The following is a 23,753-nucleotide window of genomic DNA, read 5'->3' on the forward strand; positions in this document are numbered from 1 at the left end:
GAGTAAAAAAAACACAAGGAAGACGAAAAAGCCTCCAATCACAGTACTTCACGATGTGTGCAAAGAATCTCATTGGTGTGTGGTGGGCTCAGGAAATGGGTCATTAAAAGCCCTCTCTCCTTGCAGCTCTTAAAACATTCCTCCTTGTGAGAGGCAGGATCCAATCACAGAGGTCTGTTGTGCAACAGTGAAACAAGGCCGCCCAATCAGATGCAGGTAAGAATACTTTGTAGCATCAGGCGCGGAATTTGAAATTACGGCTGCTTTTTTTTGTATTGTTTGTGAACCAGAGCAGTGTACGAAAAAAAGACCCTTCGGTTTGACTTGGTAGCAACTATGGTAGATATGTTACAAATGTACTTTGTTTGGTACAGTATATTGGTACACCCGACCTTATGATGGAGCGTTTAATATAAAGTTATTGAAGCACTTCACTTTAGAGATGATGTGTATTCTGTTAAATATGGAAGATTAACCAGTTCATCCTGACTGTACATGCTTGCTTCACATCCTATTATGTTATGACAGGTGTCTTTTATTTTTGTGCAACCTAGCTGAGGTTTTCCATAGTGTTTAGAGGAAGAACATTTTTTGAAACGCTCTATACTGATGTATAAACTCCACATGTATTATTTATCTTTTTAACTGAACTGTTAACAGATGCAACCTGGGCTATAACAGGTCTTGAAGATGCAGCAGAAGCACAGCTACGCGATTCAATTTGTGGCAATATTGAACAAATTACTTTCCCACATGGATTAATAGCGACACCTTGTGGCAAACAGGTTGTCTGCAAGGAACGCCTGCTGTATACCAGTTTATAACCCCTAGCTGTCATTGTTCCACTATCGAAAGACAGACTAGTTTTTGTGTAAGAATTTGCATCTTAATTTGACAGTGTAATTGGACTATAGATTTAAAAATTAAACACATTTCTGGTACTGTACCTTGAAACCAACGCTTAGGCGATCACCAGCTGCAGGCGCTTCTTTCCCGTCAGTCCATACACACTATGTGCACAAGGGATTCCTGTAACGATGCGTTTTGAAGGATACTTTCCATTGCAAATCTTTAACAAACTCACAGTTTCATCTCTAGTCTGCCCCAAAGAGGTGATTTTTACACTGATGCCATTACTTGCTCAGGCTTGCTCAGACTGCCCCAAAGGTAAAATATCTAATGACTTTATAAACCATAATAAACATATTATTTATTTCTTAGCAGACGCCCTTATCCAGGGCGACTTACAATTATTACAAGATATCACGTTATTTTTTACATACAGTTGGGTTTTTACTGGAGCAATCTAGGTAAAGTACCTTGCTCAATGGTATAGCAGCAGTGTCCCCCACCTGAGATTGAACCAACAACCCTCCAGTTAAGAGTCCAGAGCCCTAACCACTACTCCACACTGAGTGCAGTAATCCGAGATGATTAAGAACACATATGGATGATTACACAGACCCTGATCATCACTACTGTTATACTGAGTAAGGTCATCCATGATTAGTGCTAATCAGTGTCTGTGAAACTTGCCCATATATTAAATATCATCCAAATGTACAGGGTATAAAAAGTTAAAATAGACCCTGGTGTGTTTAAATACAGCTCCAGTCGCAACATGAAGCGCGTTCTGTAGAGTGTTCATTCCCACTAGCTAAGCTAGACCAGTTGCTCAAAGGTCATTTGCGTTAAGAAAGAATATAAGAAAGTTTACAAACGAGAGGAGGCCATTCAGCCCATCTTGCTATCAATGTCATCCGTTCAGTTCAGGTATTTAAAAAGACGATTCTGTTCACACAGTATGCCAAGGCAATCAACAGCTCTTTAAAAAAAATAAAATAAATGGCTCCCGAGTGTCGCATCGGGTAAAGGCGCTCTGTGTGGAGTGCAGGATGCGCGCTATAGCCTGGACGTCGCCGGTTTGAGTCCAGGCTATTCCACAGCCTACCGTGGACGGGAGCTCCCAGGAGGCGGCGCACAATTGGCCGAGCGTCGCCCGGTAAGTAGGGGTGTTAGGTCGGCCGCGGTGTCCTCGGCTCACCGCGCACCAGTCCCCTGTAGTCTGGCCAGGCGCTTGCGGGCTTGCCTGTAAGCTGCCTGTAAGCTGCCTGAGAGCTGCGTTGTCCTCCGACGCTGTAGCCCTTGGGTGGCTGCATGGTGAGTCCGCAGTGTGAAAAAAAGCGGTCGGCTGACGGCACACGCTTTGGAGGACAGCATGTGTCCGTCTTCACCCTCCCGAGTCAGTGGAGGAGTGGTAGCGGTGAGCTCAGCCTAAAAATAATTGACCATACCAAATTGTGAGAAAATAATAAAAATAATTGGTAACGACTAAATAAAAAACTGTCATGAAGCGGGGGATACCTGATACGAAACATACTGTTAAAGTAAACAATATTTTGACATTTTTAAAGAAGGGGGTCGGCGGTCCAAACTCCAGTATACTTAGTTTGTAAAACACACCCTCAAGCTCTGAAGCTCTGCTATAGTTCAAAATAATGAACTAACATTTTAGTTGTTGCAATGATAATATTTGACAGGAAACACCTATATGTTATATTTTAATAATATTTTCTAGGGGGCACATATTTAATTTGTTTATAATTTTTAGCAAAGAATAATTATTACATATAATCATTTTTTATATAACAAAGATATATTAAAACTGTAATAAATACAATTCTTATACAAAAGCTTCACTGAGTAGGGCAGAGGTACAGCACTGGACAAACGCTGCAAAGAAGCCTGTTGGGAGTGGACAGAAATTTAGAGGGGGACACCTGTGCAACCAAGAAATGCTTGTTAATGTTACCTGACTCTCAACCTTTCCAAGACCATAACAAATTCCATGACATGGGATCTGAATACATTCTGTGTAGGGCAGGACAAACTGGTTTCTACATCTGACTAACACTGAAAACAGCCTGGGAAGCAAAAATGTCAGTAGCAACAGGGAAGTGAGAATGTTGTTATTCTTATTGTGTGTTCCAAATCCAAACTCCTGCTGGTCATTGGTAGCTGGCATTTTAAACAGTGAGCTGTGAAAGGGCAGAGGGGTTTGGAGAGAGGGAGGGAAGGTGGTGTTATTTCAGTCAGTTTTTTATTAATTAAATAACATATAACCAGCATGTGTTCCTTAAAAACAGCCTAGACAACTTTAAATACCCTTTTATCTAAACAAACTGTTAATGCATTTAAAAAAAAAGCCTTGGCCTACAGTAACCACACAAATAACCTAATTGAAAGTAAACGCTTCAGATTACTGTAAGCACCTTGAGGTACACTGAGGAGTGTCCTGAAAGTATGGCTGTAGTATTAGCTTTTAAATTTAACAAATGCAAAACATTGTTCTATTTTTTTTAAAAAAAACAAACTGAAAAAAAGACAGCATGAGTGAAATGGGGGAGCATGCAGCTATTGGGGGAGGGGTGTGGGTGTGGGTGTGGGTGTGGGTGTGGTTTATCTGCATTCAGGTGAGCTTGTTGTTTCAGTTCCCGGCAGCTGGAGCTCTGTGTTTAACTTCTCTATCTCTCTCTCTCTCTCTCTCTTGCTGCGGCTCTGTGTGTAGTTCCTGTTTGCTGGCAGACGTGATTGCAGCTTCTCTCTAGACACTTGCCCACCCGGTTGCTTTTATTTGGATTTGTCTGGTCCATAACAGTCTCTGTTGAAACACAGCCCTTGGATTCCCTTCCTCCCCTACCTCATCCTGCTCTTCATGAAACCCTTACCCGAACAATGGCACGACCAACAGAAGAAGACTGAGCCCTCCCAGGAGGAGATGACGGGTGATGAGGCGAAAACAAAGACACCTGGAATCACCGCAGCAGGAACAAAAACACCAACACTAGGCACTCAGGTAAACCTGCCTTCTTAACCCAGCGAATCAGTCTGCGACCTGCACCCTAAGACTTATATATCTGTGTGGTGTAGGTACTGGGAAATCTGCATTTTTTTAAAAACACCTTGAATATTTTGGTTATTTTAGTTTCAGAATAGAACAAAAAAGTTATGGTTTCAAAACTAGAAATACCCTTATGTGTTTGTTATCTGATTTGTTAAATCAGTCTGTGGTTCCATACTGTTTGTCTTGTTTAAATATTCTAATATCTAGTCCAGCATGCTGACATTTCTTACAAACCAGTGAAGTCCATTTCAGGAAACATTGCATTTACATGTTAGAAAGAGTTCCCCTGAGCAACTGCTTTATATATAGGCCTGACATCAGCAGAAGAAACGTATAGCTTGACAGCAGATCTTTTTGGTTGAATGGAAAGAATGTTTTGAAGGAAAAAAAAACAACGGTATTATCATATTTTTAAGTTTGACCTAGAGAAAAGGTAAAAACAATTGTGAAAGAGTCCAATTATAAATCAACAAACTTTTCCACACCCTTCTGCACAGAGCAGAGGAATCAGCGTCACAAATACTTTCCTAAAGGGCATTGATTGTTTGTGCAGCGCCCATGGTGTCTGTCATGAGTGTATCATCTGTGTTATTTTTAAGCCTGAACTATTTTGAATGTTGTATAAATCCCTAAAAAGTTTAAAGATCAGGGATACAAGCTATGTTCTGGTCATTTTTTATTTTCTCCCCAATTTGGAATTTTGGAATTCACAGTCCATGTGTAATAGGGCGGAGGCTGGGGCATGAACCAGCGACCCTGTATACCACAAGTGAGCATCTTAACCACAATGCAAAAGACCACAATGCTTGCTGTGCGCAGGGTGGCTGGTTCCTGCTCAGCCTCTGCCCTGTTACACGAGTGCCAGCTCACAGCTGTTCCACACGTGCCTACCTAAGCACTGTAGATAGATGGAAGTTGTTGCGCAGTGAGGCAAACTAACCACAGCCGATTTTCAGCTGAATTACTTTCCTAATCCAACTCAGAACTTCAAACCCAGCAAACTCTAGAACATGACAAACCCTGTCTGTGCCTTTACTAAGTGAGACACTGGGGAGCCTGTGCTGACCGATCATGAGAAGTCTGTATTGTATTGTGACTTTACTTTAATGTATGTGTATATAGAGAAGAGTTGCACTTTACACAATGATTAATAGTATGGAAATGAATATGGAAATAATGTGCTACTGTACTTGTACTAACATTTTTCTTGCTGTATGCCTGACCTGGGATCTGTTTCTAGTGGGATACAAGAATTGATGTCTTTGCGAAAAGACGTAGGTTCTTTCTTATTGTGGCTTCAAAACCTGCTTTCCAGCTTCTGACATGAAACATATCTGGCATGTTTCCAAGGTTAACGCCTTCATGAATTTGTAAGCAGATTGGTAATTCTTATTATTTTAATTCTGTGCACAAACCTTTTCAGGCAGTTATCATAAACTTGAACTTGGAGAATCAGCGGTATTGTTTTGGGGCCTCCATTTTAGAACAGTTTAAATGGGGGGGGGGCAGACAGGTATGTTTAGTTTAATAGAATCACAATAAATTAATGATTAAGAATACAAGCCTGCTATTAAAGAACGGTAATACACAATCCTAACTGAAATCGCATCAAAATGTTCTGTATGTTGTGAGTTTATTTAGACACTGAGTGAATCCTGACACAGAGGCTTAAAAGTTTAACAATTGTATTATTGCCAGTTCACTTAGTCAGTATTGCCAGGCAACCACAGAATTGCGTTCATGCGATTAGTCTATCATAGACTTATTTTTATATCGCTGAATGTCACAGGCAATTCTTGGGCTTACCACATCCTAATACAACAATAAGCTAGCACAGCGACACAAAGGAACAGTCAGTGTTTTATATCATCGCAGTATAATGTGAACCCTTTTACAATTTCTAGGTGTTGACCTGTAACAGGACATTTATTTCCACTTTTAATCTGAACAAGAGACCTCCGTGGTCTTGAAAGCTTGTGTGTTTTACATATTCATCTGATCCTAATAAAATATATCACTAAAAATATATATTTGGAGAATTCCTGCATGCTACTTACCGGTTGTCTTTTGTAGCCTTCTTTGTATTCACTTTTTTATACAGCGTAGTTCTGTCTTGTGTTTTTTGCCTGGGTTGTATAAACCAGTTTGTACAGAGGTGAGTGATGATGACCATATTATACAGTACATGAGATACGCGTTTTACAAGGGCTGTAATGTGACGTTGTACCTGTTATCTGCTTATAGTACAGTTTGAAAAATATTTCCTGGACAATGCATGCAGATGAAAAAATAATACATAACACAAGAATACATTTTAAGTAAACTAAAGCCATGTGCTATAAATACTTTGCTGTCTAGAATTTCGTGTTGTGTAACTCAATGCCGCAGGTTTCTGGTAGTTATTTGGTCTTCCCTCGTCATTTGGGACGTAAAGCTGGCAGAACTCAATATTCCAGACAGCAAGCTTTATTTCAAACGTCTCAAACGCTTTCACGTCACCGAATGCTCCACCGAATGCTCCACAGTGTCCCTCGTCGGGGTCATGATGACCTGGTCTCAAAGGCATTTGCTAAACAAATTCAAACGCACTCATTTCGGAATGACTCTACCTACTGTATGTCATTACTGGCAACCAAACTGACTGCTGTGATCTCTGTCAGACGTTCTCTATTAGGAAGCAACCTGGTCCCATCAAATAATATAATGATATTAATAGTCATAAACACATTTTTCTTTTTACTTCAAATAATATAGTTTGGACTCCTGAAATACATGACAAAAAAAGTTTTTGGACTTAAATCAAAATGGTCTATGGCATTAAGACTATTCCCAGTGCTGTATTATATAAATATTCACTGGAGGTAAGGCTTACTGTATATTGGAAAACTGTTGCTTGAGAGTTGAAAAAGGGAAGGACTGTGGGCAATAATGGTTAATTGCTCACTAGAGTAACCCTCTCAACCCAAGGGTCAATATCTGTTTAATAACTTTTAATTACTGTTATTCTGTGAGGCTGTGGTTGGTCCGCCGTTTTGTTAGTTTCAGAGGGCACTATTGACCTATCACCATAGACCATTTTTTGGGCAACAGCACAAACTATGTTTGGTCATGTGTATCAGCATTAAGCCAACTGGGATGCAAGTTTCAAGCAAAGGGTTTAATAAGATATGTTTCTGGTTTATTAAAGTGAAAAGTGCACATGCAAATGAGGACAAAATCAAACAGAGAGATCCTCATTTGATCCTTGAACCTGTGATAATACTTAATTTGGGTCAACAACCAGTACTGTATACCAATGAGAGACAGTGTAGTCTAATAGTTAGTAATGCAAAAGGGAATGGACAGGAACTTATCCCTCTTAAAGCAAATGAGAAAACATGTAAAAAGGAATGTATGTACTACAGGAAGTTTACAGACCTCAATAATTGGATTTTGCTTTATTTTTGAGGAATAACCTGACAAGCGTACATGTTAAAGAATGTTGTACGAGCTACAAATACGTGACTTCACTACTCCCAAAATAAGAAATATGTCGCTGCTGATCTTTTTGCCCACAGAGATATAGTGGAGGTGCCCACATGTCCCACTTCAATTTTAGATATATCGAGGGAACCAGCCATCCCATTGAGATAAACCCTGGTTTGGACATTCATTGACTTTATTTCTTATGAGCATCAGAGTTTTGGACATGGGACCCTGTCTCTTGATTTGAAACAAGCTTTGCATGTTCATACAATAACACAGAGGATATAGGCCTTAGGTCCTACATGGCATTCCTGCATTTTATACCACATTTCTGAGAACACAGTAACTTCAAGGATTAATAACGAAGGCTTTAAAATTGTATTAGGGTGCACCAGCAACATTATCAGTGGTTCATATTGGTGATTTTTTTTAAATTTTTTTATTTTTTTTTAACTTGCTAATAAGGGATAAGGGGACCAGAGATAACCTTGATGATACTAATGAGTGCTATGAAAAAATTGATTAGCCATTATCTTTAAGCCCAAATTCTAGAGGTTACAAGAAGTTAACCATAGTTAAATATAGCATTATATTTTCTATTAAGCCTACTAATGCTTCGATGATAAATACTTATCAGTGATACGAATTGATGATTAATGATCCTTAACTCTTTTTTGTATTATTGTGGAACAGAGTCCGGTGCAGTTGAATGGCGTGACTCTGCAGTATGATGTCGGGGATTCCACCGCACAGCCTCAGTTTGAGTCCCGACCTTCGTCTCCGTCCCCGAACCCTGACCTCCCCCCTCCACGAGAGCAGTGGGGCGGGAAGTATGAGTTTCTGCTGTCCTGCATCGGCTACTGCGTGGGGCTTGGGAACGTCTGGAGGTTCCCCTATCTCTGTTACCGCAATGGAGGGGGTGAGCATTTCAATATGTAACTCTCAGAAACCAAAGTAAAATGAACTGAAATATTCTTATTTTAATATTATTGGAGACTGGCTGTTTAGAGATATATGGGTTAGAAAATAAATAGGAAACGCCTATCATACTATTTTGTCTAAATGGACTAGCATTTTACAAATGCTAGTCCATTTCCATATGTAAAGTTATGCATATAGTATCCATGACTGACTTTCACAGAGGGTTGAGGGTAGCAGTGTGGAGTAGTGGTTAGGGCTCTGGACTCTTGATCGGAGGGTTGTGGGTTCAATCCCAGGTGAGGGACCTTCGTGCTGTACCCTTGAGCAAGGTACTTTACCTAGATTGATCCAGTAAAAACCCAACTGTATAAATGGGTAATTGTATGTAAAAATAATGTGATATCTTGTAACAATTGTAAGTCGCCTGGATAAGGACGTCTGCTAAGAAATAAATAATAATAATAATAGTATAAGCATCCAAAACACAATAATCACGTTAAAATAGCTTTCAATTTTGTGCAAAATCTGAAGGATATAAGTAAAATAGTTCATTAAAAAAAATAGTAATTGAAGTGATCTTAAAAGCCTTAAACTGATCCGAGCTGTAGCATGCCTTGTGAAGATTAAAGTGTTCTGTGAGTGTGGGCTTGTGACTCACTCCTACAGCTCGTACATAATGGTTCTTTTGTAACTGCTCCGCACTTCAGTGCAGTGGAGTCCAGTGCCTTGTAGATGTTGGAATAATTGGAATTGGAAAATGTGGCTATGAGAGTAGCAGAGATTCTGATTCTTCTGCTACAGTTTTGTAGCATGAGACAGGCTTTTTCTTTTTTTCTTTCACAAAATTGTCTGGTAAAATATTCTATAAACAGCAATGTGGTATGTTTATTTCTCTTTTGTTACCCAACAACTCTATATCTTTCTCTTCTGGGTTTGTTTTAAAAGGCTTTGTGTCTCCACTCTGCTCTTTATTTGTTTTGACAGAGGTGATTGTTAGAATGGTTAGAAATGCAAATTTTGAGGATGAATTTGAAATACATACAAACTAAACTGCTTCCTAACTTGTGTCTGCCCTTTCTGTCATTGGTACATGGGGATGAGAGCCGGGGGCATGGCTTGCTTCATGTTTATGCCTTCCTTGTGTGACAAAAACACAGTAAAACAGCTCCATGACACGCCCTAAGGTCCCGTGCAGATTCTTCAAACATGTATCTCTGAAGTTGCCACGGTGATACAGATTTGTTTTTTAGGCTAGTCTTTCAAGACACACCCTCACTAAATTATAAAACTGGTCCAGCCACAGGAGTTCCACAGGAGTTCCAGCAAGTTGGAAGAGTTATGTAATGGCTGGTAAAGGAAATTGACAGGAATTCATTCCCAAACCAAACACTGGTCTGTAGTTTGTAATGTGTTCATATAGTAAAGGCATGAAAGCCTCTGTTTCACAGTGCATTGAGATACACTGTTGGTGTAAGGTGTTAGAAGCATTATAGAGCACACTGTGACACTCTTTACTGTTGCTTCCTCATTTGGTACATCTTTTTATTGCTCAATGTATGCATTGTAACTGAAACAGCTGCGTGCAAATCGGGAACTTTTGTTCACCTCAACCAAGTGGCTGCTTTTCTGTAAAATGCAGTAAAAGTTCAAACAGCTTCAGTTGTAGTACAGTTAAAGTTGAAAACGAGTATACACTGCAGTTGTTTAAATCCATTCCCTGCCTTTTTACCACAGATGTGGCTGTCAGCTTGCTGCATTGTGTCGAACACCACAGTATTTTACAGATTGAACGATGATGTAATTGTGCACTACTGTATGCATTGATTTTTTTGATGGTGCTACCATATTGAAGTTTCAAACAATATGACGACAAACACCAAAACATAATTAAAACCTTTCCACATGAACCGTGCCGGTAGACAAGCAGTAGCTAACACTGACAAAGATATGATTTTGTTAAATTCCATGACCTGTCTGGTCCTGCCTCGCATGCTTGCCATAATCTCTGAATGAGAACACGTCCCAGGTGATGCAGTCTGAAAGTCAGGCGTTGCTTTACAGCACAGAACTGTAGGAATACCGGAATGTTAAGGAGAATAAACTCAACAGTTATTACTGTAGCTGGTCACAGGGAAATGGCTGGGACGTGCGTTTGTACCGTATGTCACTCTTTAGAGGTTTACATTTAATAATAGGATAAACTGTGCAGCTGAGACGTTTGTGATCTCAGAAAGCTAGTGTATTTTAAATCAGTTGATCAGATTATGCTTCACTTATATCTATAGAACAGCTTAGCCAAATATATTCAAAGTGTAAGGCAGTATATGGAGACGCCCTGTTTGACTGTACAATGCTCCACAAACCCTAAAGAATCTGCAATCACTAAGCCCTACCTACTTCAGGGCATGCTTTCCTGAAAATTTACAAACATTTACGAACTAGAGGAGGCCATTCAGCCTATCAATGCTCATCCAGTTCCTGGTAGCTGGTAGATCTTAAAACATTTGTCAAGCCGTGTCTTAAAAGATCCTGATTTAGCATAAACAATGTGGCAGGCAACATATTCCATACCCTGTGTCCAGCGTCGGAACCACAGCTGACCACAGCTTCTACCAAGGTCAAACTAGGTTTCAAGCTATAGCTGCAGTATTTATAAGATTGCTTGGTATTTACTATTCAACCTCCAAATTTATGTTACACGGCAAACCAACAGAGAAAATTAAGGAGTCTTTTGTACTTTAACAGAATCTGTACATGAGCATCAGCATTGATTATGCAAAAAAAAAACAACCGAGGACACAACCTAGCGAGACATAGCTAGTTACGGCCTGTGTCCTCTGGTCCTGGTTTCTGTGCTGCACTGAAATTATTAGCTAATGTTATCCCCTTTCTAATATTTTTAAAGACTTCAATCCAGTTCTCTTTCTTTTAGTTCCCTCTACCTCAGCTCATAATAGTAGGGTAATATTAGTCAAACAATGACTCCACAATGAATAGATTTACCTATTAACCTTTTGTATGCAGCATGGCCACAGTTGCAAAGGAAATTATTTTCATTGTCCAGAAAGTTCAAAACAAAGAAGAAATCTCTGCACGGTAGTTTCACGAGTTTCAGCAGATGATTATGAAATGATCACAGCCTGTGTTCACATCACTTCTCAAATTACATCATTAGCTTGTTACTCCAGGATCCAGCACCATGACTTATACTGTATACTGCCTCCAAATTAAGAGGCTGTTTCCAGAGCTGACTCCCGGCCCCTGTAGTAGCAGTACAAACTCTGTGTGTTGTTCCAGGTGTGTTCCTGATCCCCTACTTCATCATGATGCTGGTCACCGGCCTGCCCTTGTTCCTCATGGAGCTGAGCCTGGGCCAGTATGGAGCCGCAGGGCCCATCACTGTGTGGAAGTGTTGCCCCCTCCTCAAAGGTGAGTGCCCCCAATCAGGAATCTCAAACTGGGGGAGCCCTTGTGATCAAGCAAGGTGATTCTTCACTCCAGTCCCCTGAGACACTAGGCTTTTGTGATTTGAACGCGTTTTTACACAAGGCCTTTTAAAAACATTGTTAGAGAACAGTTAGGAATACAGTACTATCGCTCATCCGACCCATTTGAGAATGGACCCTGATAATGATTGTAATGTGTACCGAACTAAAAGCAGTAACACGCCTTTGAAATTACAAATTGTCATTGCTTTACACATTTTTCACAGAATAATAACATTTCATTATGGCAGCATGGCTCAGATGATTTGGTCTTCCAGGGATTGTGTTAGTGAGAGTCTACTTTATAAGGAATCACCCAGATAAGTTGTTCAAGGCTCCTGTGGGTCAATACCAATATTCTCAATACAATTTGAGAGGGAGCCAGTGTGAACTTGCTTTGACAGGAGAGCTTCTGTATAATTTCAGTAAGAACATTACTATCGTGTTAAAATCTGTCTGCAAAATTGGCTGATGTGGTTTACAAAAAATCCTACCTGAAGATTTTGCTTTGCAAAGTAAGCAAATTGCAGACCAGTGAATTAAGGCCAGTAGGCTGATGAGCCAAGGGACCCTGAGCAGCATTCAGTTATGAAACAATGGTGCATGTTCCAGTGCCATCTATGTACGATGAAGGTCAATATCAGTTCAGGGTCGGACTGATAGTACTGTTACTCCATTACTCAGCATTTCTCAGTGTCTGAACCCATTCCAGGGAGCTCTTCCAACCACTAATGTTGCCTCCCTCCATACAGTTCACAACTAGCATGGTTTTGTAGCACAACATTCTTTGTGTGGGTTAAATGAGCCTACAGGGCTAAAACATACTTTGGGCTGCCACATTAAATTTCTCCTTTTGAGCATTTGATAAATTCAAGTCTGTTCTTTGTGAGCAGATTTAAATGTAGTTCTCTTGAAAGGGAAAACACAATGGCTACAGTCTGGCATCCCTGCAAACAATTACTTTAAATTGTAGAATCAAAAAGCCTGTCCCTCATAAATAATAAATATGAGCACTGTGGAAACCAGGGGTGTAATGATATATTATTGTCACGATACAGTACGTATTGCGATATGCAGGTTGCGATCCGATGTGTATCGCGATACATGTGGCGGTCCTGATTGGCTACTTGGATGATGCATAATAAGATCAAATGATTATTTCATGATATATTGTAAAAAAAACAAAAATGTAATAGATGTAGGGAGTGTGTCCATTCATACCTACTGTTTAGTGAACTATAATGAGCGTTGTTCTGCTGATTCGTTGATACACGATGAATTGTTACACCCCTAGTATAAACTTTGCTTTTGCCCCTGGCCCTTTTCACTGCAGTGAAAATACTCTTTGCTGTGAGATTTCCACTGTGCCACCCAAGCCAGAAAGAGGTATTTTGCCTTACCGGTCCATGAAGACCGCAGACAAGTTCATCTTGATAAACATGATGGATGTTTCAGGAAAGAAGCTTTTTTTTCAAAATGAAACAGACCAAACAATAACAACAAAATGTATATGGCCTCTTTCATTCCATATTTTGTACTTGACAGTATAAAATTGCGCTTCATTTAAAAGGGCACTTTTTGATTTTCTTTACTGTTGACAACTAGCTTACTGACACGGTTACTAACATTGTCTCTGAACTCCCTCCCTGCCTCTGAACTCCCTCCCTGCCTCTGAACTTCCTCCCTGTCTCTGAACTCCCTCCCTGTCTCTGAACTCCCTCCCTGTCTCTGAACTCCCTCCCTGCCTCTGAACTCCCTCCCTGCCTCTGAACTCCCTCCCTGTCTCTGAACTCCCTGTCTCTGAACTCCCTGTCTCTGAACTCCCTCCCTGCCTCTGAACTCCCTCCCTGTCTCTGAACTCCCTCCCTGTCTCTGAACTCCCTCCCTGTCTCTGAACTCCCTGTCTCTGAACTCCCTGTCTCTGAACTCCCTCCCTGCCTCTGAACTCCCTCCCTGCCTCTGAACTCCCTGTCTCTGAACTCCCTCCCTGCCTCTGAACTCCCTGTCTCTGATCTCCCTGTCTCTGATCTCCATGTCTCTGAACTCCCTGTCTCTGAATTCCCTGTCTCTGAACTCCCTCCCTGCCTCTGAACTCCCTCACTGCCTCTGAACTCCCTCACTGTCTCTGATCTCCCTGTCTCTGAACTCCCTGTCTCTGATCTCCCTGCCTCTGAACTCCCTGTCTCTGAACTCCCTCACTGCCTCTGAACTCCCTCACTGTCTCTGATCTCCCTGCCTCTGAACTCCCTGCCTCTGAACTCCCTCACTGCCTCTGAACTCCCTCCCTGCCTCTGAACTCCCTCACTGTCTCTGATCTCCCTGCCTCTGAACTCCCTCCCTTCCTCTGAACTCCCTCCCTGTCTCTGAACTCCCTCACTGTCTCTGAACTCCCTCACTGCCTCTGAACTCCCTGCCTCTGAACTCCCTCACTGTCTCCTCTCAGGTATTGGCATCGGGATGCTGCTGGTGTCCTCTCTGGTCTGCCTCTATTACAACGTCATCATCGCCTGGACCTTCTACTACCTGGGCATGTCTTTCCAGAGCCCCCTGCCCTGGTCCTGTGATGCTATTGCTAATGCCAGGCTCTGCCAGGTAAGACAACCCCACACTGGCCAGAAGCTAGCCAGCCAGGTCTCTGCTTGAATGAGAGGGGCATAACCCTCTGGACCAGAACACAGGTCAGCCTGGTTACAGGGGGGCACCTGTTGTGTTTTTAAGTTAAAAAAGGACCTGTCCTATCTGCCTATTCAGTAACAGAAAGGAGTATGGCCCTATTCTAAATGCAATACACCACATTCCAGTATTGGGATAGTACTACACGAATATATTAGACTATTTAAATTATCTCTGCACAACACAAGGCAGGGGACTCGCAAGCTGTAGATCAGGATGATTAAGTGCAGTGCCCTTTTTATTGAATGCCACGCTACACAGACTGCTTGGAAATAGTCATTATGGCTAATGCTTGCATTCAATAGTTATACTGTAATATAATGATTATTTATCCAACTGTATTATTATTAATCAGATGTACAGCTATGGTCAAAAGTTTTGCATCACCCTAATTAGAATGAACTAATTTTGCTTCATAAAGTCGAATGAAAATATGTGACATTTCAAAATCTAACATGGAATACTGTACTACTGTTATGGCTTCTGGTAGACTTGTGCGATAGTAAAAGTAGTTTTATAGTAGTTTCTTTGATTACATGATGTTAAATAAAAGATCTAAATTATGTTCATATGTTTATTTCTAGATGATGCAAAGCTTTTGGCCATAGCTGTTCTAATTGTACATGGACATGTCAATCACTGCTCTCAGTGAACCAGCATGTAACCAGTGGTAAACCAGCTGTGTGATCTGTTGAACCAGCTTGACCGGAAAAAAAAACTGGATCGTCTTTAATTAATGACTCGTTGATTTATCATTTTCCTGCAGATGAATGTAACAAATGGGAGCCATCATTTGAGTGCCAGTGAGGTGTTTTGGAAGTAAGCTGTTCATGATTTTTTCATTCACAAACAGAAGAGATTTGTATTTTATTTAAACTGTTTATACTTCCCAGGCAGCACATCATTCATTTATTTTTTAGTTCTGCTCCAGTAGTACCTGCACATAAATCTTATCGGCGAGTTTCACAGACCCTGAATAGCTCTAAACTTGGATTAATTGAGCTAAATCAACACTGAGTAGTTCAAAATTAGAGATGAGTGCTCATAGGGGTCTGTGAAGCTAGCTATATATCACTATTGCAGTAAGCCTTTGAATGCAGGGGGTTGTGTCCTGGGAACACGCTTAGTGTTTAATTTACCAGATTATTAACACCAGACTGAAGAAATTGAAATTGTATAACATTTATTTATTAGCCTTCAGTTCAGAGAAACACGGAATGGGTACTTGTTCTTACATTAATAATTGATAGGAGGATTATGAATTATGAATTTAGTATTAGTGTAGATACTTCCGGATATGCAGATGTTCCTGGAGCATTTTTCACTGGACAAATTGACAACCTGCGTTTTTAGATAGTTTTTTTTTTTTTATACAGGGATAGGTAGGTGTCATCATTGATAACGTATGATTATACATACATAAATAGTTTAAAAAACACATGAAAAGATACTTACTTTAAATTGCTTACCAACTGAATAGTACCTGACCACAATTTGGTATGACATGCTCCTTTTTTGTCAGGAAAAAAAGGGTATTATCATAATTGTATAAATTTTTTTCAGGGAATGACTTCTAGGAATTGTATATTACAGCATTTGGGTAGTTTGGAATAGATGTCAAAGTTGTGCCCTGGTAGAATGAGTATATAATCTTTGAAGGAAAGGAATGCCTTGCCATTCTAATGCTGTGTGGTATCTCCTCACAGTGAACAAGTGCTGGGAGTGGTCCACAGCGAGGGACTCCAAGACCCTGGGCCAGTCAGGTGGCAACTAGCCATCTGTCTGATGGTGGCCTGGCTCATCATCTTCCTGTGTATGTTGAAAGGGATCCGCAGCTCAGGCAAGGTGAGTCCAGCACAGATCATCCAAAACTTTAAACTCTGAATAAAACCAAAAGGTACTTTCTTTTTTAAGCTTTCTGTCTTTACTTTTTTCGTTTCACATCAGAATGCATCAGGGTCTTCCCATCAAAATGCCTTCTGAATTCACAACATTGGCGGCTTCAATCCAACATGTTCAATCAGAAACATTTCATTGGTCCCCGACTCTCACAAAGTGCAGCATTTTGATTGGATAATTTGTCCATCACCTTTGCCAGGATCCTGCCTGAGGGGCGTGAATTCAGAAGACATTTTGATGCGAAGACCCAATGCATTCCAACATGAAACCCAAATGGCTTGTCAAAACTGATTTATGACCAGATATGTTAATACAAAAAAAACAATCACAATTCTGTTGAAAAAGATGTTGTAGAAATTACATACCAAAAGCTAAGTAATGAGTTGCGTTTCTAAACCCTACAGCTCGATCAGTAACACTTTAAGATGTTTAAAACAGACCCTCCCTACACTTGAACAGACAGCACCTGCAATCTGGATTTTTGAGTAATAATGAACTATAGTGGTCCTGTCTAAATACTGAGCGTTTGCATGTGGTTCCATGGAGATTCTTCCCTCCTCGGTGCTACTATACCCTAACCTTGTGATCCCCTCACCCCCGCTAACCCCCCAGATTGTGTATGTGACAGCCACCTTTCCCTACCTGGTCCTCATTGTGCTGATTATCCGGGGTGCTACGCTAGAGGGGTCCCTGCAAGGGATTCAATTCTACCTCACCCCTGACTGGCAACGCCTACAGAATGCTCAGGTAAGCCACCTCTTGGGACCCACCAACTTTTTGTAGAACATTAGGGCACTTCAGTGTGTGTTGTGTGATGTGGTTATTTGGTGTGGGAGTTTAACTGAACTATATCAAAATGTCATGTATAATCTAACCTTTTTTTCCTCTAAAAAGACATTTGTTGCAGGGGATGATCAGTATCAGACTACTGGCAAATCCAAGGTTTTTTTAATGATCAAACTTCTTTGTGCTGGGATGAACCATTAGTCGTATATTCATGGCCATTTCAGAGAATGGCCATGCTTAATTCTGCCATTGTTCCTTCTGCTGTAATACTGTAATTATCTCATGTAAAACTTTTTTTTTCACCCCAAATACTATTTTTCATGATACATTTTGTTTTTATATATTTTTTTTCTGCTGATCAAGTGCTATTGTCCCGATGGAGAATACACCCAACAATTTTCAGCTTTTTAGAACCTCTGATAACTTGTGATTTTTCTTTTGGAAACTCATACAGTAAGTCTTCTTCATCGACATTAAAAATGGGCTGGATCTTTTTTTAATCTACTGCTGTTGGATCTGAAATTCCAATTACCTAAATACAAGAGCTTCAACTCTGTCCTCTGGCTATATCTTTAGAAGCCGGGATTACTATTCATTCTGCGTTCTTTTTTTCATGACCTTTCTCCCTGGCAGGTGTGGAACGATGCTGCGTCTCAGATTTTCTACTCTCTGGGTATTGGCTTTGGGGGTCTGCTCTCCATGGCTTCCTACAACAAGTTTGATAACAACGTCATCAGGTAAAGTGCCTGCTGATTATGCAGCAGATATACGGGTGTTTTATGAAAATGTAATTTAGCTTATGAAAGGTTTTTCAATGTTGCTGTTTTTAGTGAATGAAGTAAGTATATTCATAATATAATGATATACCAGTAAGGAGCACACCTACTGAGTTCCATTATCCAACTCTCTCTTGTATTCCAGGGATACTATTGTTATTGCTGTTGGGAACTGCTGCACCAGTTTCTTTGCTGGTTTTGCTATCTTCTCCATTCTGGGGCACATGGCCTGGAGGAAGAACGTGCCAGTAGGAAAGGTGGCAGACTCAGGTAACTATTGCTGTCCACCCGGAAGAAACAGCATCTATATAATTGTTGTCATGTATCGGGTGAAGCTGGAGACTCATACTGCTAGAGTACACAAGAATAGTCATTAGAAAAATGACCTATGACAAGTCAAGTAGACACATTTTTTCCAACCATTTTTAAATATAAAATATAATTCTTTTTTTTTTTTACAGTAAATTTATATCATATTACAAATTTTTATCATATTAAAACAAACCCTTGTTTTAAAGAGTCTTCTATAAGTACATAATGGAAATGCTGCTCCAGATCTGCTAAACTGTAACTGATTGTGCTTGCTCTTGTTTCTAGGTCCTGGGTTGGCATTTGTGGCCTACCCAGAAGCCCTTGCTCTTCTGCCTGGTTCTCCCTTTTGGGCCATTCTGTTTTTCCTGATGTTGTTCACACTGGGAGTTGACACTCTGGTAAATAAACTATGTTTAAATGTAATTACAGTTATTGCTGTCGCCTCCATCTCATGTGGGTTATCTGTTTTATCCAATTGCAAGCTATTTCCCTATATGGTATAAGACATGGGCATCTACAGTATGTTTTCTATTTATCCTACTTAAATCAATATTTTTTTTTAAAAAAAACAACAAAGCTTTTTTTGCTTAGATGTCAGCAGTTTAATATAGTACCTGAAGAATTTATATTTTGAATACATTTGCCACTTAAACAACTTCTCTTGGCTTGTGTTTGTCTTCTCACAAGCTCACATGGAACAAATATTAATACAATTTTATAGAAAAAAGTTGCCTTGATTCCAAATGAATCCCAGTTTTACAGTTTAAGGACAATTGACGTGTATAATCTCCATATATTCGGGTGTCTATAAAATAACGATAGAAATTACTTTTGTTTTGGGGTGGTGGTTGATTATTTAACCAGCAGTCTGCTGGACTGTTTCTCCCTCTCTCTCTTCAGTTTGGTAACATGGAGGGCATCACCACGGCGGTCATGGATGAGTTTCCTGTTTTGCGGGGTGACATGAAGAAGAAGACTCTTTTTCTGGCTGTGCTCTGCTTTGGATTCTTTCTTCTGGGCCTACTCCTCATCACAGAGGTATGAGTGCCTGTCTGCAATGATGGTTTGCATCCTGGCTGTGCCAACCTGCTGATCTTAGCCTCCCCACGTTACAGCTCCCCCTAGAAGCTTGCAGGGCCGGCTTTTTTCGCTGATGACCAGTGTCAAACTCCTAAAGAGCCAATTGATTTGAAAACGGTCACCGACCCTCGGTTCTCCTGAGCTGTTGTTGAGAGATAGTAAATTAGCGAGAAACGTTTTTAATGTATTTAAAAATAAATAAATCGGAACATTTTGGGGAGTGTGGCCTGGGTTCTCCGGGTTCTGAATCGGACTGCTCTCTGTCTTCTCCCCAGGGAGGGATCTACTGGTTCACTCTGATAGATTCCTACGCCACCAGCTTCGGCCTCATCATCATCACCCTCTTCATGTGCCTTGGCATATCCTTCTTCTACGGTGAGGCAACAGCTGAAACTCCACAATCTGAGGAGAACAACGGAGTCTCAACATATCATCCCCGCTGGAGTATGGGCCACTGCGGAGAAAGCTGGAAAATGTAACGCATGACGCAACGTATGTCTGTTTATGATGATGTGTTTTTTTGCTGACAGGGGTGAACCAATTCTGCCAGGACATCATTGATATGATCTGCACATGCCCACCCTGGTGCACCAAGGTGCTCTGGTACTTCAAAGCATGCTGGGTGTTCTGCACTCCTTTGCTGTTGCTGGTAGGTGTCCTTACCAAACGCTCATTAGTGGTAATCCATGGCAGTGCCATGGTACCGTGTCCCATGTGTTTTACATTGTGGTTCCTGTTCTGGTAACTCTGCTGTCTGCTACTGCTAATAGACTGCTAGCATAATGGTACCCAAGTGGGATTATTCTAAGTTTTCTGTAGGGTGGGTGGGTTGGCCTAAGAATAACAAGAAAAAAATACTGTGATTTGGGAGCTAGTTTGTTCCATGGTTCCTACGTGGTAATAAAAAGAATCAAATACTTTAACTGACTTAATATGGTGTGGAGTATTATTGTATGTAGCATATATCTAGCTTGTTGTGTTAGTATTCCGTCAAGTGATCAAATTAAGGCATTTGCAGGCTATGGACATTTCATCATTTCAATCAGTGTACCAGCAATACATACATATTTCTGTGAGTGTAATTGTAATTTCACTCGAGTTCAAGATGTGGACTCCTCTTGACATTGACTCTGTTAGTGAGTGAACATATGCACAAGATCCAGAGCACACAGCTGTTTAGTAATATGGCTCTCCCTGCTTTGCTTTCAGTTCATCCTCATTTACGTTTTCATCGAGATGTACAACACCCCTCTACACTATGGCTCCTATGAATACCCCCGCTGGGGGAAGGCACTGGGGGTGTGTATGGGGACCCTGTGCTGCATCCAAATCCCAATCTGGGCTATTGTGGCCATCTGCAAGGAGTCTGGCACACTCAAGGATGTGAGTATAACACAGAAGGCAACTGGCTGTCAGTCTTTGTATTGCCAACATATTGTCTCAAACTCTCTTTCTCCAGCAAAGTTCTGTGTAATAATGTAAGGCGGGGATCTAGCTCTGTTACATCATCATGCTTTGGTATTACTGAAGTACAGAGAGCAGCAGGGGATATTGTAGGGAATTCCAGCTGCTCCAGCTGTTTCTCTCAGGTGCAGTAGGGGGCGCTGTGGAGAAAGCTGGAAAATATAATGCACAGCAGAACAAGCAGGCCATTTTTGTAATAGTATTGTTTTTTGTATGGGGTGGATAAGTGTCCATCAGAACTTATTTCACATAGTTCCCAGGCCAGATAGAAACTTGAAGGCCATTGTCTAAAGAAAATTCAACTGACAAAGCACATCTTGGTTTTAATATGTGATTTAAAGTTGTCAAGATCAGATGATCATAATCACACCGCATCTGAAAGGTTACAAATATTTATTTACAATGATGGGTTATATCCAACTGCAATCCCAAACATCTAGATGGGGGGAGTGCATGATACAGGTTTGGTGACGATTGGTGTAAAATCAAGGCAGTTTTCTAGTTTACCATGTTCTGTAGAGTGTGGCAGATACAATTTTGGAATGGGGACCCTAAATAAAGAAAAAATGCACAGATTTAAATAGCTAGATAACTTTACCCTGTAAACCATTTTAAAAAATGTATGAGAAAATGTGTTTTGGATATTAACCATTCCTTGTAGGGAAATTCTCCAAACTTGGTTGCTGTTTTAAAGACCGCATTTTTATAAGTGAAAAAGTCTTAATATGTACAGTACCAAAAGAAGTTGTGGAGTCCACTGTTGCTAACAGTTTCTCTCTGTATTTCTCCAGAGGTTCAGGAAATCAATCCGGCCGTTGAAGACGTGGCGTGTGACCAGTGGCGACCAGTTTGTGACTCCACAGATGGTAGAAGTGCCATATACTGTGAATCTCACTGACGCTGACTTCACCACCCAGCAATGGGAGAATGGGACAAGTGATGCATGAGTCTTGCACTGCTGCTGCTAAGTGACTGGAAGCTGGAAGGACTTGACTTGATGATTGGTGATGTCACAATGCCTCGGAGTGTAACAGTAACGCCAGCATTCTAAGCAGACAATGGTGCACTGTTTTGATGCTCCATTTAGTCGCCAAAGTTAACGGGAAGTAACAGATTTTTTTCAACTTCTGTAAAACGAGATGTTACAACACATAACTTTTTGTACCTTTGTACTTACTATATACTCTCCTCCCCATGTTCAAACACTCACTCCAAACCTGCTCTAAAGTAGAATTTATCAAGTGCCATGAGCAACAATGTTATTTTGAAATGTTGAAATCTATGTAATCTGGTCAACTGGCTTCATCGTTAATAGATGAACAGAGACTGGTGACTCTGAATGGAACCCTTCTGCATTGCAAGAGACTGCACTTACATACGTAATGAGGGTTTTAGCATTCCTTCTTTATGTAGCTCGAACATTTCCGTCCTGTCCTTTGAATATAAGTCTTGAGAAAAGTGCCCTTTTAGTTTCATTTCTCACAATGTAATAATTGCCTCCTCATTGCTAAAATGTCACACAGTACCTGTAGCCTCCTGATTAAATATTCAAGAGATTGTGTATCCTGTGTTGATGTATTATTAGGTGTTGTTTTTGCATACAAATGTTGTACTATATAAGAGAATGTCTACCGTTTATAAATGTGGTTTTTGTGTTACTACAATCAGACCTAGACACACCAGGCTTGATTTTTCCACTGTCACTTAAGTTGTGTTGAAAATGCTCCTTTCTTTTAATTAAAAAAAGCCCAGTGTAAGTGACATGCAATATGACATTGTTATTTAGGAGTAAAAGGACACTATGAAACGGGTGATGATAGCGTCATATTTTCAGTGGAAATAGGGCCCGCTGTGCCTCCCCTGCAAATTAACATTTTTATTTTAAAACGTCACAAGTGCTACAAGGAGCAGGGAAAACAAAACACAACACTTTACATTCAAGTGTTCTTTATGCTGACTTCTGTGTACATAAAAGCATTTCTTAATTTAATACACCATGATTCGATGCATGTGTGATCTGACATGAGTTGCATGCTGTTATTAAAGAACAGCCTTTAAATTGTTCCCCTGCAGTCTTCTCCATTTTACATTTTAGTTAATATTGTACTGGAAGTATTTTTTGTCTTATCGGTGCTCCCTCGTTATTTCGCCAAGTGAATTTCACTTGAATATTCTAAGATATTAAAGACAGCGAATTAGTGAAGGACCTCACACAGTATAGTATGTATGCAATGTAGTGTCAACGCAGTCCAATGAAATACATTGTACATTCTGAAATGGTACGGTTACATTGGACTGTCAAAGCACGTGTGTGGTCAGTCATTGTTTTATTAATTAAATATTTGTACTGAAAGAGTAATTTAAATTTTACGTCAGTTGTGTGGTTTGTATGTGTGTTAAGTAATCTCTCTCTGTGTTGGTGTATTTATGGGGATAACCGGTACAGCTGTGGTTTACACATGTTTGTACTACTTTTCTAAATGTTTACATTAACAGTAATCGACACTGTTCAGTTAAAACATACACTGTACATATTGGCTGTGACCAAATAATAAAGACACGTTATCAAGGAACATCTCAACTCAGGAATTGTGTGATTTAGATCATTTGCTCCACATTTAGTTATCAATAGACAGTGTATTTGTCCAGCAATGACAAGACAAATACATTACTTGCTGTAATGATCATAGAGGCTGATGATATATTTGAGTTTAGTTAATGTTTAGTACTAGCAGTGTGATGTTGCACCTTCTTATCTATTATTATCATCCTCTGCACATACAGTACTTCAGTATGCAACAATACAGCATGTCTGAACACTGCTGCTGTAGTCTTCGTTTTCTGACACTAGATGGTGCTATTAGGTCACCCCTCGCATACAGAGCATGTGCAACACCATGCAGGCACTTTCAATTTGTTTCTTATCCCAGCAGGGGCTTGTAACCACCAGTATCCTTGTGGTGCAGGGGGCTGTTCACTAGAAGCTAC

At 40.4% G+C, this 23,753-nt stretch overlaps 1 protein-coding gene across 5 annotated transcripts; it reads left to right on the forward strand.

The window, feature by feature from the left end:
- Nucleotides 1–128: 128 nt before the first annotated feature.
- LOC117972645 (sodium-dependent proline transporter-like) lies at nt 129–22,829 on the forward strand. Of its 5 annotated transcripts, none has more exons than XM_059029520.1 (16): nt 129–216; nt 3,569–3,856; nt 8,063–8,288; nt 11,588–11,719; nt 14,219–14,367; nt 15,215–15,267; nt 16,155–16,293; nt 16,960–17,094; nt 17,767–17,870; nt 18,055–18,179; nt 18,507–18,619; nt 19,122–19,259; nt 19,577–19,676; nt 19,832–19,950; nt 20,511–20,684; nt 21,557–22,829. In XM_059029520.1, the coding sequence occupies exons 2-16, from the start codon at nt 3,716–3,718 to the stop codon at nt 21,710–21,712; spliced, it is 2,004 nt and encodes a 667-aa protein (XP_058885503.1). In that variant the 5' UTR covers nt 129–216; nt 3,569–3,715; the 3' UTR covers nt 21,713–22,829. The 5 variants fall into 5 exon arrangements, with proteins under 5 accessions (XP_058885503.1, XP_058885506.1, XP_058885504.1 ...); XM_059029523.1 differs by having other exon boundaries at nt 143–216; nt 3,676–3,856; XM_059029521.1 differs by lacking the exon at nt 129–216 and adding an exon at nt 1,622–1,773.
- Nucleotides 22,830–23,753: the final 924 nt, after the last annotated feature.

This window comes from Acipenser ruthenus, chromosome 8 (genome assembly GCF_902713425.1).
Source record: "Acipenser ruthenus chromosome 8, fAciRut3.2 maternal haplotype, whole genome shotgun sequence".
Classification (NCBI taxonomy): Eukaryota; Metazoa; Chordata; class Actinopteri; order Acipenseriformes; family Acipenseridae; genus Acipenser; species Acipenser ruthenus.